The sequence below is a fragment of the Aquarana catesbeiana genome, linkage group LG09, assembly GCF_042186555.1.
Source record: "Aquarana catesbeiana isolate 2022-GZ linkage group LG09, ASM4218655v1, whole genome shotgun sequence".
Taxonomy (NCBI): Eukaryota; Metazoa; Chordata; class Amphibia; order Anura; family Ranidae; genus Aquarana; species Aquarana catesbeiana.
The window spans coordinates 42,594,253-42,620,310 of record NC_133332.1 but is presented as its reverse complement, the minus strand read 5'-3'; the positions used below and the strand labels follow the sequence as shown (position 1 = coordinate 42,620,310).

General features: G+C 42.9%; 1 protein-coding gene across 2 annotated transcripts in view; it reads right to left on the bottom strand.

The window, feature by feature from the left end:
- Positions 1-1,640: 1,640 nt before the first annotated feature.
- Positions 1,641-26,058, bottom strand: part of LOC141107548 (T-cell surface glycoprotein CD1b4-like) — a 289,276-nt gene continuing 264,858 nt past the window's right edge. For both annotated transcript variants that reach the window (XM_073598363.1, XM_073598362.1), the window contains exon 7: positions 1,641-5,185. In XM_073598363.1, coding sequence (XP_073454464.1) covers positions 5,119-5,185 — 67 coding nt within the window. In that variant the 3' untranslated portion in view covers positions 1,641-5,118. The remainder of the gene's footprint in view (positions 5,186-26,058) is intronic.

Here is a 26,058-nt window from a genome sequence, read left to right as displayed (position 1 = left end):
CCAGACCTGAAAGTTCTGGTATGGAATTTAGGGGGAACCCCACGTCATTTTTTTTTTTTAAATTTTGGCCGGGGTTCCCCTTAATATCCATATCAGACCTGAAGGGCCTGGTATGGAATTTAGGGGGACTCCCACGTCATTTTTTTTTTAAATTTTGGTTCGGGGTTCCCCTTTGGGGAATTCCCATGCCGTTTTTATCAATGAACTTCTATGTGTATTGTCGGCAATGCAATAGCCGCGGGTAGTTTTAAATGGGTTTTTTCCTTCAAAATGTAATTTTGCTGTCAGACTGTTCTAAACACAGGAAACATGCGCCCCTTTACAGGCATACTATAGACACCCCCCAGGTACGAAATTTAAAGGGATATTACACTTTTATTGTTTGACTTTAAGCATTATTAAAATCACTGCTCCTGAAAAAACGGCCGTTTTTAAAACTTTTTTTTGCATTGATCCATGTCCCCTGGGGCAGGACCCAGGTCCCCAAACACTTTTTATGACAATAACTTGCATATTAGCCTTTAAAATTAGCACTTTTGATTTCTCCCATAGACTTTTAAAGGGTGTTCCGCAGCATTCGAATTTGCCGCGAACACCCCAAATTGTTCGCTGTTCGGCGAACTTGCGAACAGCCAATGTTCGAGTCGAACATGAGTTCGACTCGAACTCGAAGCTCATCCCTACTCAGAATAAATAAAGAGATGAAAGCTATTGGCCACTGCCCCGTTTATAGTCCCGACGTACATGTTTTACGTCACCGCGTTCAGAATGATCGGATTTTACGACATCTTTGTGTGACCGTGTGTATGCAAGACAAGTTTGAGCCAACATCCATCGGAAAAAATCCTAGGATTTTGTTGTCGGAATGTCCGAACAAAGTCCGACCGTGTGTACGGGGCATAAGACTGGGATGCCATTAAAGTTCATGTGCGTGTAAAGGCAGATTTCCCAATACTTTTGGTAACATAGTGTATAATGTTTGGGGGTTCTACAGTAAGTTCTTTTCTAATAAAAAAAATAAAAAATGCTGATTTTAACATGTATGTGAAAAATTTCAAAATTGTCCTGTGCAGCAAATGTTAAAAGACCAAGCAAGGTGGTGTGGTCTCAGCTATATGTGTTTCTCTATAAAAAGAAGTCTTGTTGCCATTTTGTAAACAACTCATGCCTGCTGCCTGTGTACAATTCCAAGCTACAGCCTTGTTCCTTTTTAGGAAAAAGGCCAAATTTTTATAAAAAAATCAAACTGGACATGCTCATCCACACTGCTGTATTGTTAAAGTCTGTTTTGCTAATTAATATATTTTCCTCAAAGTGACTTTGCCAACACAAAGGCCAACTTTACAAAACAGGTCACCTACAAAGGGAGTTTATATGCTAACCTATTGAAAATCAGCCGCATCATGCTGCTCAGCTGCTAAAAGCATTCTTTCTGGTGTGCGGAGTACTTACTGTCAATTGACAGGGCCTCTTTAAAGAGGTAGTAAACTCCATGAAAAAAAAAAAAAAGCTACCCCTTGCAAGGCAATATCATAATGTGCTAGTATGCACCACATACAAGATACAAGAAAAAGTATAAACACATTTCCTTCAGTACACCTTTAATTTGGCATAATATAAAGAGAAGATAGCTGGGTCAAACAGTTAAAAAAAAAAAAAGATTAATAAACAGAAATAAAAAGCATACAAGGCCACATTCAATCATTTAATGAGATTTTAATTTTAGCTATAGCATCCTCTTCTTTTAAATTCCTAATAACTAAAATATAAAAGTTGCATTTTCTTCAGATTTCAGCTCAACATTCTATCTGTTCCTAAAAGTAGGGTCCTTCTACTGTTTATTTTTTTACTTGTACTTTGATGGGCAGACAATTGAAAGTTGATGGGCAGAAGTGGAAATATCTTCATTGATTGTGAGATTATCTTTCACACAGCAGTAGTAAATCAGTGCGGCAATGAGTGATTTTTATTAGTGATGGGCTCGGGCGTGTTCAGAGCCCACCAGGAAGCCGTCACTGCACACCGCCAATCATAGGCAATGAGGCATTTGCCGACCGGCAGCTATACATACACACACTGCCTATAATTGGTGGTGTGCGGTGATGGCTTCCTGGCGGGCTCCCAACACGCCCACTCCCATCGCTAATTTTTAGAACAGGGTGGGGGATGTGAAATTGATTTCCTGGAGCCTTGCAGTCTCATATTCTTTGAAAGAGTAATTCATTTTTGGAATAGACTTTCAGTAGAGGCAGGGCCAGATTAAGAACATCATGGGCCTGGTGCTGAGGATTTTGGTGGGGTTTTTTTATAAAAATAAAATAAATGCAAACAATTTTTTGTTATAACAAATTAAAATAAATAGAGAGAGGGAGGATGAGAGAGAGAGAGAGTGGGGATGAGTGAGGGGAAAGGGAGGGAGGATGAGAGAGAGTGGGGGGATGAGAGAGAGAGAGGATGCGCATGAGCATGCATGGGAGTGACAGCAATGGCAAGTGAATGAAGGCACAGAACCCGGAAGGAAGACCGGGTGAAGATGGAAACGCCTGGGACCCGCCGGATTGATCACAGCGCAGCGCTGGAGGGCTCAGTCTGACAGAAAAGTGTACCCTAATGTGCTAATATGCTGTGCATACGAGTACATTATGGCATAACCTACCTCAGGGCCTCTAAAAAGTAGTAATAGTAGAGAAGTTTACTACCGATTTAATATCGCGGGATCCCAGGAGCCTCTCATGGGGCCCCCTACTGACCCGGTTGCCCTTGAGCAGTGCCCAAGTGCATAGTTGCCAACATTTCAAAAAAAATTTCAGGGACACTTTTTTACCAGTGGTATATTTAGAATAGCTGACATCCCCTATGTTCCTCTATATTTCACAATAGTAATCACAAAATTAAATGAGTACTAATAATGGGCAGAACAAATATGAGGACTGAGAAGATTTCTCAGTGTGCCCATTATAGAGCTGGTAACATTGAGGATATTCAATATAATTTTAAAGAACTGTTTTTGTGGGTAAGAGGCATAGGGAAGGAGGAGTATGGATGGTATACAAGTGGGAAGTATGTGCAGGTGAGGGAGAGGAATGTGGAGGGTATAACAGTGGGCACTATGTAAAGGAGAGGAGTGTGGAAGGTATGGCAGTGGGCACTATGTACAGGAGATAAGTGTGCAGGGTATGACAGTGGGCAGTATGCACAGCAGAGGGGTGTGGAGGGTATGCCAGTGGGCACTATGTACAGGACAGGAGTGTGGAGGGTATGCCAGTGAGCAGTATGTACAGGAGAGCAGTGTGGAGTGGATGACAGTTGGAAGTATGTACAGGAGAGGAGTGTGGAGTGTATGATGGGTATGATGGGGGCAGTATGTACAGGAGAGGAGTGTGGAAGGTATTATGGGGGCAGAATGTACAGGAAAGGAGTGTGGCGAGAAAGACAGTTGGCAGGATGTACAGGAAAGGAGTGTGGAGGGTATGACAGTTGGCAGTATGTACAGGAGAGGAGTGCTGAGGGTATGATGGGAGAAATATATACAGGAGAGGAGTGTGGAGGGTATGATGGGGGCAGTATGTACAGGAGAGGAGTGTGGAGGGTATGACAGTGGGCAGTATGTACAGGAGAGGAGTGTGGCGGGTATGACAGTGGGCGGTATGTACAGGAGAGCAGTGTGGACGGTATTAATGGGGGCAGTATGTACAGGAGAGGAGTGTGGTGGATATGACAGTGGGCAGTATGTACAGGAGAGGAGTGTGGAGGGTATGACAGTGGGTGGTATGTACAGGAGAGGAGTGTGGACAGTATGAGAGTGGACAGTATGCATAGGAGAGGAGTGTGGAGGGTATGACAGCCGGCACTATGTACAGTACAGTAGAGAAGTGTATGACAACCGGCACTATGTACAGGAGAGAAGTGTAGAGGATATGACAGGGAGCAGTATGTACAGGAGAGGAGTGTGGAGGGTATGACAGTGGGCGGTATGTACAGCAGAGGAGTGTGGAGGGTATGACAAGTGAGCAGTATGTACAGGAGAGGAGTGTGGAGGGTATGACAGCCCGCACTATGAACACTGAGCTCTGGCTCTTGTACCAGAGTGGAGATGTGCAGCCTAATGCCGCGTACATACGAGCGGACTTTACAGCAGACTTTGCCCGGTGGACGGGATTTCGTCAGACAATTCGATCGTGTGTGGGCTCCAGCGGACTTTGTTTTCTCAAAAGTTGGACGGACTTAGATTTGAAAGATGTTTTAAATCCATCCGTCGAAATCGAGTCCAGTCGAAAGGTCCGCTCGTCTGTATGCTAGTTCGACGGACAAAAAGCCACGCTAGGGCAGCTATTGGCTACTGGCTATGAACTTCCTTGTTTTAGTCCGGTCGTACGTCATCACGTACAAATTCGACGGACTTTGGTGGATTGTGTGTAGGCAAGTCCGTTCATTCAGAAAATCCATTCTAAAGTCTGTCGAAAAGTCCGCCGAGCAAAGTCTGCCGTAAAGTCCGCTCGTGTGTACGCGGCACAAGAGGGGCATGCTTTCCTCTCTGGCACAAGCTGCCATGTGGAGGTCTCAGGTAGGTGACCAGAGGGAGGAATTCAGAGACCCGGGTGCTTAGAAGAAGCTGACTGAGGGGAGCTGTCTGTCATACATCTGTCTGGTATCACTGGGGGGCATCGTTTAGATAATTTGAAAGGAGGCATCCATCTGTCCTTGGGCCTTATGAGTACAGATATTACTGGATGTTGGGGACCTTGTGCTGTAGGTACCCCTCTGGTGGCTAGTGCTAGTCGGGTGTGGGTCTATTAAAGGGGACACCAACTGATGTCCTGAAGAGTTCTGTCCAGATATTGTCCAAAAGGACTTTGCTCTACTTGTTCTACTACTACTTAAAGCAGAAAGGAAAATGAAGTCCTCAATGTACATAGTTCTCATTTTTGGAGTATCCCACCACTACCTTCATTCTTATCTAAGCTCTTCAAAAATAAAAACAACATCCCCTAGACTGGCTTTGTATTTGATACTGATTATATTGTCATACAATGCTTAATTCATTAATTAACACTTGGTAGAGGTATATGTTGTGATGAAATTATGTATAGTTCTTGTCTGTTTTCCAGTAAGAGTTCACTAATAGTTCTCATCTCTTCTCCTGGAGAGTCGATCCATAGTTAGTCCAATGATGGATGTATATCTGCTGTTTAATTTTAAAAACAACCTTGGTTAGTACCTGTAATTTTGCAGTTAAAGGAATCATTATAAAACAAAACAAACACATCACATTGGTGCTCAAGTAATGCTAAAAAGCAAATACTGGATCCACTTTTCTGTAAACTGATTGCAAAATAGTATGTGTAATGATGACTAAATATGTTAATCTGCTCTGCGTTCAGTCTGCCAGAAGAGAAGCTGAGATTTGCTGTGCTGGGCTCATATGTGCAATCAACCTGGCTTGCTTAGTGAACAAGTAAATAGGTTGTCTGTAAATAGTCTCATTTTCTTCAGTTCAAATGAGTGTCAGGAACATACCCCAGCATTTCTATTAATGCTCAGTTAGCTTAGTCCAGGCATTACAGTGTCATGGATTGCAGTGGTTCTCAACCTCAGCCCTCAAGTACCCGCCAACAGGCCATGTTTTCAGGTTTTTCCTTGATCTTGCACAGGTGCTTTAAATCAGAGTCAATTGCTGGGTATTTTTATCTAAGAGAAATTCCCAAAACATGTCCTGTTGGGGGTACTTGAGGACCGAGGTTGAGAACCACTGATGTAATGCATCAAGCAGATGCTGAAAATTATTGTATGTGTGAAAGTTGGTAACACAAAATTGAAGCTGCATGGCTGAAGGTGTGAACTGTTGTCAAAATGCCAGGGGAGAGATGATACAGAATGTGGGTGATAAGTGGTGTAGAGTGCCCTCACCCCTCTTTAGGGAAGGTTGTTCCAGTTGGATGTAAATGTCCTCTTTAACACATCTTGCAAACCAGCTGTCTTCTCTGCCCACGTTGTGCACTTCACTGTCCTGAAAAGAATGTGACTTCCCCTTACTTTACAACTAAAGACTGTTTAAACAAGTGCCAAATTCAGTTACTATGTGATGTTCAAGCCCCATAAGGTAAACAGAAAATACTTTACCTTCCCTGAGTAAACCAAATCATCCTTTATTTGTGTATCACATGCTCTCCCTCCCAGGCACTGCAACTCACAGTGGGAGTTTAACCACTTGCCGACCCCCACTCGTGCATGTACTGTGGAGTGGCGCCTCCTACAGGCAGAATCACGTACATGTACGTCATTTTTAGTTTATTGTTTTGATTGGACACAGCTGGAGCCAATTAGCGGGTCTGGCGGACCCGATGTCCTTCGGGACCCACCGATCGTTCCTGACAGAGGCAGAAAGGTGGTTTGCCGATTTAAACAAGGCAGATTGCCGTTCTGTGACAAGGGAAGACAGAGATCCTGTGTTTCTGCTAAGCAGGAACACGGATCTCTGCTTGCTCACAGTACTAGCGCGCACACACACACACACACAGTACAAGCACTCCCTAGGGACACATTTAATTGCCCCGATGACCCTTTGAGCGCCCCTGATGTTAACCCCTTCTCTGCCAGTGTCATTAGTACAGTGACAGTGCATATTTTTTAGCACTAATCACTGTATTGGTGTCACTGGTCCCCAAAAAAGTGTCACTTGGTGTCTGATTTGTCCGCCGCAATGTCACAGTCCTGCTATAAGTCGCTGATCATTGCCATTACTAATAAAAATAAATAATTGAAATGAAAATTCCATAAAAATATCCCATAGTTTGTAGACGTCAAGTTTTACGCAAACCAATCAATATACACTTATTGGAATTTTTATTACTAAAAACATGTAGCAGAATACATATTGGCCTAAATTGATAAAGAAATTAGATTTAATTTCTAATTTTTAATTTTATTTAATTTTTTTTATTGGGAATGTTTTATAGCAGAAAGTAAAAAATATTGTTTTTGTTTCAAAATTGTCTGCCTTTATTTATAGCGCAAAAAAAAAAAACGGCAGAGGTAATCAAATACCACCAAAAGAAAACTTTATTTGTGGGAGAAAAAAGACATACATTTTATTTGGGTACAGCATCGCAAGACTGCACAATTGTCAGTAAAGCTGTGCCGTATCACAAAAAATGGCCTGGTCAGGAAGGGGGTGAACCTTCTGGAGCTGAAGTGGTTAAGTAACAGGGGCAGTGCAGTCAATACAGAAAGCGTGGGTCTGACTAGGTATGACCAAGTGCTGATTGACAACTAGGGATGAGCTTCGAGTTCGAGTCGAACTCATGTTCGACTCGAACATCGGCTGTTCGCCAGTTCTCCGAACAGCGAACAATTTGGGGTGTTCGCGGCAAATTCAAAAGCCGTGGAACACCCTTTAAAAGTCTATGGGAGAAATCAAAAGTGATAATTTAAAAGGCTTATATGCATGGTATTGTCATAAAAAGTGTTTGGGGAACCTGGGTCCTGCCCCAGGGGACATGGATCAACGCAAAAAAAGTTTTAAAAACTGCCGTTTTTTCGGGAGCAGTGATTTTAATAATGCTTAAAGTGAAACAATAAAAGTGTAATATTCCTTTAAATTTCGTACCTGGGGGGTGTCTATAGTATGCCTGTAAAGAGGCGCATGTTTCTTGTGTTTAGAACAGTCTGACAGCAAAATGACATTTCAAAGGAAAAAGTCATTTAAAACTACTTGCGGCTATTAATGAATTGCCGGTCCGACAATACACATAAAAGTTCATTGATAAAAATGGCATTGGAATTCCCCACAGGGGAACCCTGAACCAAAATTAAAAAAAAAAAAATGACGTGGGGGGTCCCCCTAAATTCCATACCAGGCACTTCAGGTCTGGTATGGATATGAAGGGGAACCCTGGCCAAATTTTTTTTAAAAAATAGCGTGGGGTCCCCCTTTAAAATCTATACCAGATCCTTCAGGTCTGGTAGGGATTTTAAGGGGAACCCTGCGCCAAAATTAGAAAAAAAAAATTGCATAGGGTCCTCCCAAAAATCTATACCAGACCCTTATCCGAGCACGCAACCTGGCAGGCGGCAAGAAAAGAGGGGGGACGAGAGAGCGCCCCCCCTCCTGAACCGTACCAGGCCACATGCCCTCAACATTGGGAGGGTGCTTTGGGGTAGCTCCCCAAAACACCTTGCCCCCATATTGATGGGGACAAGGGCCTCATCCCCACAACCCTTGCCCGGTGGTTGTGGGGGTCTGTGGGTGGGGGGCTTATCGGAATCTGGAAGCCCCCTTTAACAAGGGGACCCCAGATCCCGGCCCTCCCCCCTGTGTGAAATGGTAAGGGGGTACAAAAGTACCCCTACCATTAAAAAAAGTGTCAAAAATGTTAAAAATGACAAGAGACAGTTTTTGACAATTCCTTTATTTAAATGCTTCTTCTTTCTTCTATCTTCTATCTTCCTTCGGTTTCTTCCTCCATCTTCTTCTTCTTCTGGTTCTTCATCCGGTGTTCTCGTCTGGCATCTTCCTCCGCGGCGTCTTCTTCCCTTCTTCTCGGGCCGCTCCGCATTCACCATGATGGGAGGCTCCCACTGTGTGACACTTCTCCTTTTCTGACGGTTCTTAAATAATGGAGGGCGGGGCCACCCTGTGACCCCGCCCCCTCTGACGCACGGGGACTTGACAGGGACTTCCCTGTGACATTCCCCGTGACGTCAGAGGGGGCAGGGTCACCCGGTGGCCCCACCATCCGTTACTTAAGAACCGTCAGAAGAGGAGAAGCATCACACAGCAGGAGCCTCCCATCATGGTGGATGCGGAGCGGCCCGAGAAGAAGGGAAGAAGACGCCACGGAGGAAGATGCCAGACGAGAACACCGGAGGAAGAACCAGAAGAAGAAGAAGATGGAGGAAGAAACCGAAGGAAGATAGAAGATAGAAGAAAGAAGAAGCATTTAAATAAAGAAATTGTCAAAAACTGTCTCTTGTCATTTTTAACATTTTTGACACTTTTTTTGTAAAATGGTAGGGGTACTTTTGTACCCCCTTACCATTTCACACAGGGGGAGGGCCGGGATCTGGGGGTCCCCTTGTTAAAGGGGGCTTCCAGATTCCGATAAGCCCCCCCCGCCCGCAGACCCCCACAACCACCGGGCAAGGGTTGTGGGGATGAGGCCCTTGTCCCCATCAACATGGGGACAAGGTGTTTTGGGGGCTACCCCAAAGCACCCTCCCAATGTTGAGGGCATGTGGCCTGGTACGGTTCAGTAGGGGGGGCCGCTCTCTCGTCCCCCCCTCTTTTCCTGCAGCCTACCAGGTTGCGTGCTCGGATAAGGGTCTGGTATGGATTTTTGGGGGGACCCCACGCCATTTAAAAAAAAAAAATTGGCGCGGGGTTCCCCTTAAAATCCATACCAGGATGTGTTGGGGTGGCCACTAGATGAGGGAAGGATGACGTGAGGCGTCTGTTGGGAGGGAAGGAGCTAGCGGCGTGTCAGTAGTCGGCGTCTCGGCGGCTCCATCAGCTGGACGAGCAAGCCTCGAGGAGGGGAGAAATGAAGAGCGTGCCGACTGGCATCCGAGCCCTGTGTATGGAGCCCCGACCTTGACAAGAACAGGGACATAGCGGTACGATCCAGGGCGACAGAGAGACGGTTGTGTCCTCCCTGGAGGGTTCCCCCGCGCTCCCCGCTGCCCCCCCGCTCCTTCCTTGGCACTGGAGGAAACTAATCCTACGTCACCCACCCCGCTGCTCAGATCAACCTCGCAGAGCCTGGATAGAGTAAAACAGCCGGCAAGAGGGACGCCATCCGCAGAGAAAGACACACAGATGGTTGTAGCTGGGTAAGAGATATGTCTCTGTGCGGACCCCAGAGGTAAGAGTATGTTTTGATGATTGGAAAGGAAGAAAATACTACCAATGAAATATTAAGGTACGCTATGGCTGAAGCATGCAAAGTGGACACTGCAAATATTTAAAACAAAGGTTAAATAGTTTATGAACTATGACTACATGCTAAACTGTCGATACCAGGTATATTTATTACTCTTGTCAGTAAACATCACGGAGAGTCACATGACACGAAGTTACACAAAATATAGTAAACTCTGTGGACACTGTCGTAACCAAAACTACTGGTAGAGCAGGAGTAAATTGGCAGGCGTGAGGGGTCACTTGTTGTTCGTCCGTGGTAGGGGGGAACGGCGGGTTGTGGTCTTGGCCGGGGTCTTGCGGGGCACCTGTGCCACACAAGGTTTGGATAGCCCCCAGAGATAGTGGGCACCTACTGAGGAGTCCAGAAGTGGTACGGAGTGGCATGTGGACACAAGGACAGATGCGTTAAAGCGGCATTATACATCTTTGGAAAGGGCCAAAAATCCGCTGCCTAATAAGCTTGAGCTGCATTTTTGTTAGCAGCATCTCAAATATAAATTGGGGCACTCAATTTTTCTCAAGACATAAAAATAAAAATAAAATATTATCTGATCCAATATATCCTAAAATCCAACGCACCTTCTCCTAGATATATCAGAGCAAATAAGAGGCGCTCATATCCCTAGTGCTAGAAATCGCATGTGCTGCAATTTCATCAAAAATAAAGGTTGAAAATATCTTAAGTGTGCAAATTAATGCATGAAACTTAACGGTGTTTACCAATACTAATCAAACCATGCGAAAGTACATCCAAAGTGCACGTGAAAAAAGCTGTGACAGCAAAATAATAAATAAATGGCTAAAAATCCCCAGTTATTGTGTTTCATAAATTAAAGTGCAGAAAAAATTGTAATTAATTATATAATTATATTACAAACAAATTAATTGGTTAAAGCATGAAAAATCAGTCCTTTACAATCTTGTGACAAATAACGTGATTAAATTTGTGACAGAAAAGTGCATAAAAATCGCATAAAAATCGCACAAATCTTCTAAGGTGCAGTGATCTTGAAAATGCTGAATTCCACGTGTCCTTCACCTCACCACCGTGATACGTGAATCCACTCCCAAAGGAATCTCACTCACCGAATAATTTTGCCAGCACTCTCATGCACGGCAAAAAACGCTTAGTAGCCACACTCCAGAGAACTCCAGCAAGCAGCAGCAGCAATGCCACAGTGTGTAGAATCAATCCACATGTAAAAAAATTGAGGAACTCACATAGCGTAAACCAGCACGGCAAGTTTATTTAAAACCACTACAATCTTCAATGGAAACACTCACATTTTAAAGATAAAAATCAGCAGTAAAACCAATGTGATTCACAGCAAGCTTCAATCATTAGTGGATACACTCAGAACAACAAATGGTCACGGCGGACCCGAGGTGTGTTGATGCTCAGACTCACGGTCTTTCTCACCCCCCTCCGTGGTGCGCCGTGCAATGACAGACTCTCCTTCGTATAGTGCGGCTCTCAGCGTTGCTTGTCACATCTCATAGCCACGCCCCCGACATGTTTCGTCATCGATCAGACTTATTCATGGGATTGGCTAACTAGGCCGTCCCTCAACCCTTATATCTCCTCCTCCCTGGTCTCCCATAGGTTGGTGAGTCCGCATGCGCACATCTCGTGTCCCCGCTCCTATAATAGACAAGAGACTACGGCGCGCCGCTGTACAGGGATGCGGTTAGCCTATATTTAACTGTGGACTGATTGCAGCAAATACCTTAGATGGATAGCTCAGCCATCATACATTCTTTCTCAGGAGCACTAAAAACGCTTGAGAATTTACTTGAGAAACAACTTAAAACATGGTGGGATGTGTTCACGTTTGAACACTACCGTAGAGAGAATCTTATTTTTAGAAGTCTGAGGTGGGATGTCCCACCCCAGGATGGTCTGAATGACCAGCCATTCATGAATGAATGGCTGGAATTTTTTAACAAGGTAGGTAGAGAATTACAAGCTCTAGTTTTAAAAAGGAAACAGATAAAGCTAAACATGATAAATGAAAAAATAAAAGCTCTACAAGAGAAGCTTGAACCTATGAAGGACTCCAATCTAATGAAAGATTTTAATGTTAATATTAAGAAAAAGCTGGATAAGGTCGATCGGGAAACGCAAAAGAAGAAAGTTAAAAAATTTAATAGGGATTCTAATGATTTTAAAACCAATAAAATTTATGCTTGGCAAACAACAAACGTGAATAACATGAGCGATCAAGTTGCCTCTAACAGTAACCCATTTCCTTCTAATAGTGGAGCGGTGGGTTCCAGTAATCCCTTGCCTAATACTGGAAATAACAAAAAGACAGGGAGTAAAGGTAAGGGAATGCAGGGGGCCATTGGCCCTAAGAATAGTGATAGAGGAAGAGGCATAACGGATGCCCACTACGGACGGAACTATCAACAATCCCCGAGACCTATGTCGCGAGGAAGAGGGGGATACCCGGTAAGGTACCAGAATGAGTACCCGTCCCCGAGAGGTTATGGGAGGGATGGTCCATATGGGTATGAGACCCCACTAAATTATAGGCAATGGCAACATTGCCCCCCGTATCATCGAGACACTGTTGGTAATATGGATGTCCCACTACATAACAGATTTGCCCCGTTGGAAAATGATGAGCAACCAGGCTATGTACCTTACAATGTGCCTTTTTTAGGACAGCGGGGGAGGGGGAGAGGAACCCCGAGGAGGAACCCCAAAGGGCCATACCAAAGAGAGAGAGGAAGTTCCACTCCCACTCAGGGGTACAACTACGATCAGATGCCCCCCCGAAGAGAAGAAGGGGATGCAGGGCAGGACGATCGAAACAACCCAAGAAAACGGCTGAGGGACGCATGAACACGGGGATATTCAACCTGAGTAGTGTGGAGCTCAATCATAAGGAGCTCAACATTTTAAACTTGGGTTTGAAATGTGCCCCAAAAAAAGCAATGAATAAATTTGATGTCTACATAGACACACATAAATTTATTAGGTCCATGAACATTAAAAAGTACTTTCTAAGCCATCCAGTGGAATCCACTATTAAATCGAGAGTGCCTGACACTAAAATTGATACAGGACTCAAAAATAAATCCATCTTTAACCCCCAGAATCCGAGCAACCACTTCATAGAAGTATTCAAGAGTTTGGTACTTAATGATATCGAGGAACTCGCCCCACGCAAGGGGGTCAATCCGCATTATATCAAAGAAGGGATTCGGTCGTTGGAAGAGAAGAAGGATCTCATAATACGACCTGCTGATAAAGGGGGAGGAGTGGTATTGTTAGATAAATCATTTTATCTTAACCAGCTCTTGGCACTAGTTGGAGATAGATCCACCTATAAAAAACTGAGGTCTGACCCTACGGATGCATATAAAACCCAGCTGACAATTTTGGTAGAATGGGGGTTTAGAATGGATGCTCTGAATCTTAAGGAGAAGAGGTATTTAATCCCCAGCGCGTGTAGAATCCCTGTTATCTACACTCTGCCAAAAATACACAAAAGCACACAATGTCCACCGCCTCGCCCCATTGTCAATGGCATTGGGTCTGTCACAGCTAGACTGGGGGAGTATTTGGATAAATTCCTCCAGCCCAGTGTAAAGATCACAAGGGCGTATTTGAAAGATACGGGGGACTTGTTGACTTTGCTCAAGGACGTAAGATTAAGGGCTACATCTCCTGTATACTTGGTAACGGCTGATGTAGCTTCTTTGTATACTATTATACAACATGAAGACGCATCCTTAGCTCTAAATTGGGCATTAAGTAAGAGAGAGGACATTCCAGGCATACAAAAGCGGTTTTTGGGGCATGTACTGGATTTTTGCATGTCCCATAACTATTTTTGGTGCAACGGTGATTTTTATTCCCAGCAGGTTGGCGTGGCAATGGGAGCGAAATTTGCTCCCAGCCTCGCCAACCTGTTTATGGCGGAGTGGGAGGACAGGAAGGTTTTTAATGTCAGAAGACCCCAGCTTTTATTTTACCGGAGATTCATTGATGACCTCCTATTTATATGGGAAGGCACGGAGGAGTCGGCAATTGAGTTCTTACAGGAACTGAATAATAACAATAATAATATTAGATTGGAATATCAGATTAGTAGTGTTAGGGTTAACTTCCTAGATGTGACCATCGAAAGATATATGGACACATTAAGGACTAAAGTGTTTTTTAAACCGACAGACCGTAACAGCTATTTGTCTATAAGAAGTGGCCACCATCCCGGATGGATAAAAAATATTCCGAAGGGGCAAATGGTACGAGTTCGACGTAATTGCACTTTGTTAGATGATTTTTATGAACAGGCGGGTATCCTCAAAAATAAATTCATACAGAAAGGATATGATACGGATGTATTGAATAAGATTATTCAGGAGGTGGCACAAACCCCGAGGGAGAATTGCTTTGAGAAAAGGAATGTTCCCCAGACGATGGAAGGCCAACATCAGTTGGGGTTCATATCAGGATATCACTGTCAATATAAAGACATTGAGAGGATATTCAAAAAGCATTGGCACATCTTACGGAAAGATAGGCAGTTGGGAGAGATCCTACCGAATCAACCGAGATTCATTTACAGGAGGGCTCCAAGTTTTGGCGATCATGTAGTAAGGAAAATCTTGGACCCACCTGGACATAATGATCTCAGAATCGACCTTAAGGGCTTTTACTGTTGCAGAAGATGCATTTGCTGCAGGACCGTGAAAGTTAGCCACAGAGGAGTGACAAGCATAACAAACAGGGAAGGTGAATCCTTCGAAATTAAGGAATTCAGCACTTGTAACTCCTCTTTTGTTGTATACTTAATGTGGTGCCCTTGTGGCCTACTTTATGTGGGCAGAACAAAAAGACTACTAAGGATCAGAATCTCGGAACATTTAACCAATATTAAGAACGGTTATAGGTATCATAGTGTCTCCTTGCATTTCAAACAAAAACATCAAAAGGATCCCTCACTTTTACAATTCTGTGGAATCGACGTGGTCCATCCTTCTTGGAGGGGTTCCAACAGGGTCAGGGATCTATCGCAGAGGGAGACTCGCTGGATCTTTTTATTGAAAAGTTTAGCCCCTAAGGGGTTAAATATAGAAATAGATTTAAACTGCTTCATAAATAATTTTTGATTGAAGGTAGTTAAATTTGATGTGCTGCGGTCTGGTTGAACACTTTAGTAGGAGATTCTGAAGTGTGTGACCCTGTTATGATTATCTGGTCATTTTTTCTTATTTAGAGACCCTGGATTATGAGGGTTTGGATGTGATATATATATATTTTTTAATGGAGATAGATATTATTTTAAGTATTCCAGATATAGGTTTTGCATGTGTATATCGTAATATGCTTCATTTTGGTCAATTTAAAGGCTTATTGGCGAAGCAGCCCTAAACATTAAGAGGGGGGGGTGAGTGAGGTACCAGATGTGGGTCTCATCACTAAACCCTCACAGTAGGGGAGTAATTGATAGGAGTTCAACAGCTTGTCATGAGCTATAGCTTCGTCATATAAGTGTAAATACTAAATTGTGACTGTGTAATTATTCATGTATTATTTGATATGGAGTTTTATTTTAAGGTATTTATTTAATTAGATTCTCACCATGTTGCTAATATTTGGGACAATCGTAGGGTTATTCAAGGATTATTTAATAATTTTATCTTGTTTTAATACACTCGCACTTTATTTGAATTGTATCCAACATGTAATTACCTGTGGGTATAGGTCCATCCAATGGTGAATATTTCAGTGATCAAAGTGTAAACCTCTGATTTAGCAAATTATAGACCGATATGTTTATGATGAGATGTTGTTGGATAAATATAAAATTAGGTCGTTCTAAATGTGGCCGTAGCAGTAATGTTATGGTTACTTATATTGGTGTGCGAAATATCTAGATTAAGTATGCCTCAGACGTGACCATGGGGGCAACGCTATGATCACTTATACAGGTATACAGTAAGTGTTAATTAGGTTTGCTTCAGATGTGAGCATGGTAGTAATACTGTGACCGTTCACACTGGTATGCAGAATGTATGATGGCTGAGCTATCCATCTAAGGTATTTGCTGCAATCAGTCCACAGTTAAATATAGGCTAACCGCATCCCTGTACAGCGGCGCGCCGTAGTCTCTTGTCTATTATAGGAGCGGGGACACGAGATGTGCGCATGCGGACTCACCAACCTATGGGAGACCAGGGAGGAGGAGATATAAGGGTTGAGGGACGGCCTAGTTAGCCAATCCCATGAATAAGTCTGATCGATGACGAAACATGTCGGGGGCGTGGCTATGAGATGTGACAAGCAACGCTGAGAGCCGCACTATACGAAGGAGAGTCTGTCATTGCACGGCGCACCACGGAGGGGGGTGAGAAAGACCGTGAGTCTGAGCATCAACACACCTCGGGTCCGCCGTGACCATTTGTTGTTCTGAGTGTATCCACTAATGATTGAAGCTTGCTGTGAATCACATTGGTTTTACTGCTGATTTTTATCTTTAAAATGTGAGTGTTTCCATTGAAGATTGTAGTGGTTTTAAATAAACTTGCCGTGCTGGTTTACGCTATGTGAGTTCCTCAATTTTTTTACATGTGGATTGATTCTACACACTGTGGCATTGCTGCTGCTGCTTGCTGGAGTTCTCTGGAGTGTGGCTACTAAGCGTTTTTTGCCGTGCATGAGAGTGCTGGCAAAATTATTCGGTGAGTGAGATTCCTTTGGGAGTGGATTCACGTATCACGGTGGTGAGGTGAAGGACACGTGGAATTCAGCATTTTCAAGATCACTGCACCTTAGAAGATTTGTGCGATTTTTATGCGATTTTTATGCACTTTTCTGTCACAAATTTAATCACGTTATTTGTCACAAGATTGTAAAGGACTGATTTTTCATGCTTTAACCAATTAATTTGTTTGTAATATAATTATATAATTAATTACAATTTTTTCTGCACTTTAATTTATGAAACACAATAACTGGGGATTTTTAGCCATTTATTTATTATTTTGCTGTCACAGCTTTTTTCACGTGCACTTTGGATGTACTTTCGCATGGTTTGATTAGTATTGGTAAACACCGTTAAGTTTCATGCATTAATTTGCACACTTAAGATATTTTCAACCTTTATTTTTGATGAAATTGCAGCACATGCGATTTCTAGCACTAGGGATATGAGCGCCTCTTATTTGCTCTGATATATCTAGGAGAAGGTGCGTTGGATTTTAGGATATATTGGATCAGATAATATTTTAGTTTGATAGCTTCTTAAAGGGGCAGCTCTCTTTTTTCACTTTTCATTTAGTGAGTTATATATGGTTACACATATTTTGTTATACACCAAATGAGCCATTCACTGGATCTTATTTCTGTTTGTTGCAAATTCTATTCATTGGCGCAGTGGGGGTTGTTTTGAATTGAGGGCGGCTCACCATTCTGACTACCCATTTTTTTATTAAAAATAAAAATAACATCAGAGCACTAGGTTGCCTGCTCCTGGAATATTGGGACATAAGGCGTCAAAAATACGCGGATGAACAACGACCACACTTTAGTATCTGAAATCATTCCCTGAGATTTTCCTCAAAGCTATGTACTGACAGGCGAAACAACAGATATAGCACGCTTACTCAGTGTGGAAATCTGCCTTCCCTAAATCCCCCAATAAAGAAGGGCATAAAAATTACTGCAATATATGAACATATCGGGGTATTTGGTAAGGGTGGGGCAAGCACTTAAACACCACATATAGATGCCCCTGAAATAAATAATGAGCAGAAATACAACGAAAGCAGGGAAAGGGGGCACATCAAAGATATCAAAGGACAGCCTCTCAGGAAGCATAAGTGGGAGCTCAATCAAACAATACCTGGCTATGGGGGGGAGCCCAAGGGGTGTGCACCAAGAAGCCCAAACTTCTACTGTCCCCGATAAGAAGAAAAAAGGTCAGAACGAAAAGAAAGACCAGACTCCCAATCAATCAGGAGAGTCCTCACTAATTGAAAATACACACGAGATATCCAGAATGATGGAACCCAGACAGGATTTTGATCTCCCATCCAAAAATGAAATCGCGGAGATGTTTAAAGCACTCGAACTATTGATTAAAACGGAAATAAGCACGCTGAGGACAGACTTAGGAAACCTGCTGGCTAGAGTTGAAAGGGCAGAAGATATAATGGAGAAACAAGAAAGAGAAATCTCTGACCTAAAAAAACAAATTAAAACAACGCAACAAAATCAACTAAAAATATGCTACAGAATAGAGGACCAAGAGAATAGAAGTCACAGACAGAACTTGAGAATCCGTGGAGTGCCGGAAAAGAGGGGAGAGGATCTGAAGAAAGCGGTAGCGGACATTTTTGCCCCACTATTGGAATTGAGAGGGGAGGACTTCCCAAAAATTGAAAGGGTGCACCGAATAGGCAGGCTGGATAACAGCCGAACAGAGAGAAGTCGAGACATAATCGCGAGGTTTAGATTCTACTCTGACAAAGAGAAAATATGGATAAAATTGAGGGGGCAAACTCCACTTCAATACGAAGATTCCAGGATTCAAGTATTTGCAGACCTCGCTAAGGACACATTACTGAGAAGACGCCTGCTGAAACCGCTTCTAGAACAAATGATAAACCAAAATATAAAGTACTCATGGGGCTTCCCGGCCTGTCTAGTTGGCAGTAAAGATGGCAGATCGGCCAGGCTAAGATTTCCTGATGAACTGGAAGACTTCTGCAAGAAATTAGGCTTACAGACGCCAGCGACGCTGAACTGGTCCAACGAGAGATGGATAGAGCTGGGATTAGAGGTGGCATGAGCAGAGGGGGGGTGGAGGGGGGATGGGGGGGGGGGGAAATTTATGTAACAGAAAGAACAAAATAAGAAAGTAGAATGGAGATGGCTAGAGTACTTGGCCTCCGAGGCAGACATGACCGGAAAGCTGATACGCCAATAGTTCCACCTTTAGTAGTGGAGATCAATGGTGGGTGGCGATATACGAGATCCACATTGGTCTAAGGGTCTAGAGATGACCAGAAAGGGTAGGGGGTGGATGGGGTGGATGGGGTGGAGGGGGTGGGGAGGGGGGAGAGAAGGGGGGAGGAATAAGGGGAGGGGGTTTAGCACAACTGGTATAATAATAAAATGGGGTATCTCTCCAAGGTCTAAGTTAGTAAGGGGCGAGGTTGAGGTAGGAAAATGGCACCTAACACAATAAAATGTATAACATATAATGTAAAAGGGCTAAATAGGGGTAAAAAAAGAAGAAGCATTTTTAACGAGCTTAAACTGCTGGGTCCAGAGGTGGTATTTCTTCAGGAAACACATATATCACACCTATCAAGAATAAGATTATCCTCGGGGGAATACCCAATATGGTACCAAGGAGATACTATTTCAAGTAGAACGCGGGGTGTTGCTATTGGATTCGCAAAAAGAACTAGGTTTGTACTGGAAGAAAGATTAGTGGATACAGAAGGCAGATACATATTTCTGAGAGGTAGACTATATGAAAAAGAATATACATTGGCCAATGTTTATGCACCAAATCAGAACTCAATAGAGTATGTTGTTAAGGTTCTAGAGAAATTAAAGAAGTTCAGACAAGGGCAACTAATATTAATGGGGGATCTTAATTTCTGTATGGACCCTGATCTGGACAGTACGGCTCGTGCGCAGGCGAAAAATAGTACTCAATTAAGTAAGATGAAGCAAAAACTTGCCAGCCTACAGCTGATAGATATCTGGAGAGTGCAACATCCAAGAGGAAGAGATTACACGTTTTATTTGCCTGTGCACAGGACGTACTCCCGCATCGACTATGGGTTGATAGACCACAGAGAAATCGAGAGGGTGGCAGATTCATGGATAGGGAATATAACTTATTCAGATCACGCACCACTGACCATAGAAATAAAAATAGGGGAAATGAGCAGACCCCCAGGGCAGTGGCGCCTAAATGAAGATTTGATAAAGGGGGAAGAGGGTTTCAACAGAATAAGTAAAGAACTGAGAGACTATTTCCTGAGTAACGACACGGGAGAAGTATCTGAGTCTACGTTGTGGCAGGCCCACAAAGTTTATATTAGAGGGATATTAATGGAAATGGGATCAAGGAAGAAGAAAGAGAGACGCGATAAAACCCAAAAATTAATAGAGGAACTAGCCAGTCTAGAACTGAAACATAAGGCACAAACAGGCCAACTCTCTCAAGTGCTCTATAAACACATGGTCATTAAAAGAGCAGAATTAAAAACTTTAATGGAACAAGAAGTAAGAGCAAAACATAGTAAGATCCTAGGGGATAGATATCGTTGGGCCAACAAATCAGGTAAACTACTTGCGAATATAGTGCAAAAGCGGAAAGCGAGGAACTTTATTGAAAAAATCCAGACCAAAGATGGCCACATAAAGTATTCCTCTAAGGAAATAGCAGAGGTCTTCAAAAATTACTATCAGGAGCTATATTCAGTTCGCAAACAGGATACCCCGTTCAGTAATCAGAGAAAGAAGAATAAGGAATATATGCAGAGGGCAAAACTACCTAGGATTACAGTAGGGGAAAGAGAGGAAATGGAAGCCCCAATAACCGAAGAAGAAATAAGTAAAGCAATAGCAGGTATGGCAATCGGGAAAAGTCCAGGTCCGGATGGATTCACATTAACCTATTATAGGAAATTTAAAGAAATATTGATCCCTAAGATGTGTTGGTACTTTAATGGGTTGGGAGAGGACTATGACATGAGTCAGGAGGCTTTAAAGGCTGTTATTACGATCATCCCAAAGGAGGGAAAAGAAAAAACACTCTGCTCGAGTTATCGCCCGATCTCCCTGCTCAATATTGATACGAAACTTTATGCAAAAATACTAGCCGAAAGATTAAAGAGGTCTATGAACGCCCTGATAAACCCAGACCAGGTGGGTTTTGTCACTAAAAGGGAGGGGAAGGACAATGGGGTCAGGACATTACTCTTGATGCAAAAAATGAAGGTGGATGGACCCCCAGGACTACTACTGTCGATCGATGCCGAAAAGGCTTTCGACAGGGTAGACTGGGGGTTCATGTTCCAGACCCTGGAGACTATAGGCATGGGTCCTAAAATGTATCAGAGGATTAAAACCCTGTACCACCACCCGACGGCAATGGTGGGAGTAAATGGAGTTATGTCTCAGCCATTAGAGATGGGGAATGGGGTAAGGCAGGGGTGCCCTCTGTCCCCGTTACTCTTTGTCCTTGCTATGGAGCCTCTCCTGGCAACAATACGGGCGGACCCAGATATTAAGGGTATAATGATTGGAGAAGATAAACATAAAGTTGCAGCGTATGCCGACGATGTATTGCTTTACATCTCAGACCCCGGAAGCACCATGCCCAAACTGGTCAAGGCCCTAAGAGAATACGGGGAATTGTCTAATTTCCAAAGAAATATGTCAAAATCGCTAATTTTAAACATAAATTTAAAGAAATCAAAAATCGAGATACTAAAAAAAAAATATAGCTTTGGGTGGGCAAAAGAACTAACGTATCTAGGAATCAAGCTAGCTAACACAACTAAAAAAATGTTTTTAATAAATTATGTACCCCTGCTGGGTACAGTAAGAGCAGAATGTAAAAGATATGCAAAGAAAGCTATCTCATGGATCGGGCAGATCAATACTATTAAAATGGTACTACTCCCTAAGATCACATATGTGTTCCAGATGATACCGTTACCATTACCATCGTTCTATCTGGGAAAGTTAAAAAACATAATAATGAGCTTCATATGGAAAAATAAAAAACCGAGAGTCTCTTTTAGGACCTTAAAACAAAAGAAAATACATGGGGGCCTGGCTTTGCCTGATGTCCGGAATTACTACAAGGCGGCAGTAATGGCTAGACTAGTAGAATGGTCGAAGAGAACAAACGAAAAACGCTGGGTAACAATAGAAGAATATCTTAGTAATGCATCACTGGGAAGATTGATTTGGAACCCCCCAAATACTAGAATTTTGGGAGAAAATACACATATAATAACACGTAATGCACTTAGAATTTGGGATGGGGTGTATAAGAGATTAAATGGAAATTATAATTCACCACTATTGGCACTGACAAAGAATAACTTCTTCCCACCAGGATTAGAAACTATGGGAGGTAAAGAAGCACTATGGGGTAGGACACAATCAAGACACATTATAAAGGAGGGTAAAATTATGACACTACAAGAAATTAGGAATGGGCGTGGGGCACATGGATTAGATGAATGGAGGTATCTCCAGGTGTGCCACTTCGTGAGCAAGCTTCCAGCACCGATGAGGGAAGGGGACAATTTGACGGACTTTGAAAGGTTATGTGACGCAGATGACCCGAGAAATATTGTCTCAAAAATTTACAAAGCTCTGATGAAGACTGACCAGCTGGAGAGGCCTCCATTTATAAGTAAATGGGAAGCGGAATTGGGCACAAAGAAAGGGGAAAATACAATTAAAAGAATTCTTAATATGATTGGTAACTCAGCGGTGGATGTGCGAACTGCAGAAATGAACTATAAATGCATAAGTAGAAGTTATCTTACTCCAGAGATAATAGGCAAATTTCAAAATAAAACAGCCCTCTGCTGGCGGGGGTGTGATGAAATTGGAACGATGGCGCACCTTTGGTGGACATGCCCCAAAATAAAACATTTTTGGAGTAAGACACTCGACCTAATAAAGGAAATCACAGGAATAGAAGTGCCAGAAGACCCATGGGAGGTCCTGTTCCATGGGGGTACGGGGGACATTAAAAAGTACAAGCAATCATTGGTCCCTCACCTCCTGAATGCAGCAAAGCATACAATCCCGAAAAATTGGCAGAAGAAGGAGAGCCCTGAGGTATGGGAATGGGTAGATGCAGTAGAAGAAACTTACTATTTAGAGACTAAGACAAGCTCGGAAGCAGAAGCAAGAAATAGGAGCTCAGCGGAGTGGGAACGCTGGGTGAAATTTAAAAAAATGTGGTGTTGTACTTAAGAATTAGCGACAGGAGTAGAATAATGAAGACGGAAATTAGACCTTGGAGAGATGGGATGGGGGGATGGGGGGGGGGAGGAGGGGCGGGGGGTTAAATAGATAAGGAAGGAACTGCTGTCCTTCAGTTAATGATAAACCGCTACACATGAAATAGGCTTTAGATTTATGCATGTCACATATTTGGTTTTAAAGAAATTTTGTTCCTTTTTGATATGGCAGGAGTCACAATGATGAGACAAAAGAGAGTGGGCTGGTTTACAAATGAACTGCAAAGTTGATTTAACGCCTCTCTGTATGGTCGACTGAACGTGACAAAAAAAGAAAAAAAAAAAAAAAAATCCATACCAGACCTGAAGGGTCTGGTATAGATTTTGAGGGGGACCCCACGCCATTTTTATTTTTGCATTTTGCCCGGGGTTCCCTTTAATATCCATACCAGACCTTAAGAGCCTGGTATGGAATTTAGGGGGACCCCCCACGTCATTGTTTTTTTTTTAATTTTGGTTCGGGTTTCCCCTGTGGGGAATTCCCATGCCGTTTTTATCAATGAACTTTTATGTGTATTGTTGGACCGGCAATTCATTAATAGCTGTGAGTAGTTTTAAATGACTTTTTTTCCTTTGAAATGTCATTTTGCTGTCAGACTGTTCTAAACACGGGAAACATGCGCCCCTTTACAGGCATACTATAGACACCCCCCAGGTACGAAATTTAAAGGAATATTACACTTTTATTGTTTCACTTTAAGCATTATTAAAATCACTGATCCCGAAAAAACGGCCGTTTTTAAAACTTTTTTTTGCATTGATCCATGTCCCCTGGGGCAGGACCCAGGTCCCCAAACACTTTTTATGACAATAATTTGCATATAAGCCTTTAAAATGAGCACTTTTGATTATTCATGTTCGTGTCCTATAGACTAACGGTGTTCGCGTGTTCGAACAAATTTTTTGCCTGTTTGCATGTTCTGTTGCGAACCGAACAGGGGGGTGTTTGGCTCATCCCTGTTGACAGCCTACAGGCTTGTGAATCAGCAGTGACGATGCTAATAGTCATGCTCCTTGCAATATTTTTCTTCCCACTGTACACAAAGCAACTAAAAGGACCACTGGCTATTAGCAGTTAGTCACATTTAGCTAGACATGTCCAGTTATGTCGAAGACATTTTGCCACTCATTCAAGTAGCTTCTAATCAGTGTTCCAAACATAGTTACATAGTAGGTGAGGTTGAAAAAAGACACAAGTCCATCGAATGCAAATCTCGAAAATAAGACCTAGCGTTATTGTCGGTGATGGCTACAATATAAGCCCTAACCCCCAAATAAGCCCTAGTTAATGTCCTTAGGTCTTATTTTCAGGGTAGGGCTTATTTGGAGGGTAGGGCTTATATTGCAGCCATCACTGACAATCACGCTAGGTCTTATTTTCTGGGAAACAGGGTAGTTTTTTAAACTATCGATGCCCCCCGCTGAGACTACCACCTGTGGAAGGGAATTCCACATCCTTGCTGCTCTTACAGTAAAGAACCCTCTAAGCAGTTTAAGGTTAAACCTCTTTTCTTCTAATTTTAATGAGTGGTCACGAGTCCTATTAAACTCCCTTCCGCGAAAAAGTTTTATCCCTATTGTGGGGACACCAGTATGGTATTTGTAAATTGAAATCATATCCCCTCTCAAGCGTCTCTTCTCCAGAGAGAATAAGTTCAGTGCTCACAACCTTTCCTCATAACTAGGGGTGAGCCGAACACCAGAACCAGAACCTGCGAATGGATGGAAAGTTTGCGCGAACTTTAGAACCCCATTAAAGTCCCATTAAAGTCTATGGGACTCGAACGTTCAAAATCAAAAGTGCTATTTTTAAAGGCTAATACGCATGGTATTGTCCTAAAATGTGTATCAATGCAAAAAAAGTTTTAAAAACAGCCGTTTTTTCAGGAGCAGTGAGTTTAATGATGCTTAAAGTGAAAAAAAGTGAAATATTCTTTTAAATATCGTACCTGGGGGGTGTCTATAGTTTACCTGTAAAGTGGCGCGTGTTTCCTGTGCTTAGAACAGTCCCTGCACAAAATGACATTTTTAAAGGAATAAAAGTAATTTAAAACTGCTTGAGGCTTTAATGTAATGTCGGGTCCCGGCAATATGGATGAAAATTAGTGAGACAAACAGCATGGGTACCCCCCCAGTCCATTACCAGGCCCTTTGGGTCTAGTATGGATATTAAGGGGAACCCCGCACCCAAATGAAAAAAAGGAAAGGCATGGGGCCCCCAGGCCCTATATACTCTGATGAAGCAGTATACAGGCGGTGAAAAAAAGACAGGGACTGTAGGTTTGTTGTTAAGTAGAATCTGCTTGTAACTTTGAACTGGTACATTTTTAAAGTGTAGCTCCGGCCAAAAAATCAATTTTTAAGCTTTTTGGAAAACATAGGGAAGGGTTATCACCCCTGTAACATTTGTTTTGCTGTTTGTGCACCTCTTCAGAAGATTTCACCTCACTTTCTGTTCCAATGACAAATGTTTTTTGAAAATTTGGGGTTTTAAGTGAAACAAGGATTGGTGATAAAGCATCAGTGGAGAGGAGACACGTTTTTCCCATATTAACTCTTACAGGAGAGAATTTCCCTTCCTAGGGGTAGATTTCATCTCACTACCTGTTGTCTCCTTCCGTTTGCAAGTAGGAGTCATTTGTAAGTTGGATGTTTGAAAGTAGGGGCCTGCCCTATATACTCTGCAGAAATTGGGGCCTTAGGTGTTGGCGTTGCCACAACACTGTAATGCCCCGTACACACGGTCAGACATTGATCGGCCTTCTGACAACAAAATCCTAGGATTTTTTTCCGACGGATTTGCGCTTTTTCAGACTCGTGGTTTTTAGATCGTTTTCTGCTGTTCAGTTTGTGCTTGTGGGTTTGTATTTGCTCTTCAGTGCGTGCAAGCAAGCTACGCGTGACTTTGATTAGTCATTGTGTTCTTGTTCATTCGTTACTGTTTTTCAGGTCGCTCTTCACAGGCCTTGCTGTTCTTCAGTGCGTTCTGTTACTTTGTTCTGAGCAGCCGACCGTTTTCTAGCCATGTTGCGTATATGTACTCCTCGTAGAGTTCGTGCTGTGCGGGGGCTTGGTGTTGGGGTCCTGACCTTGACACAAGTCCAGTCCAT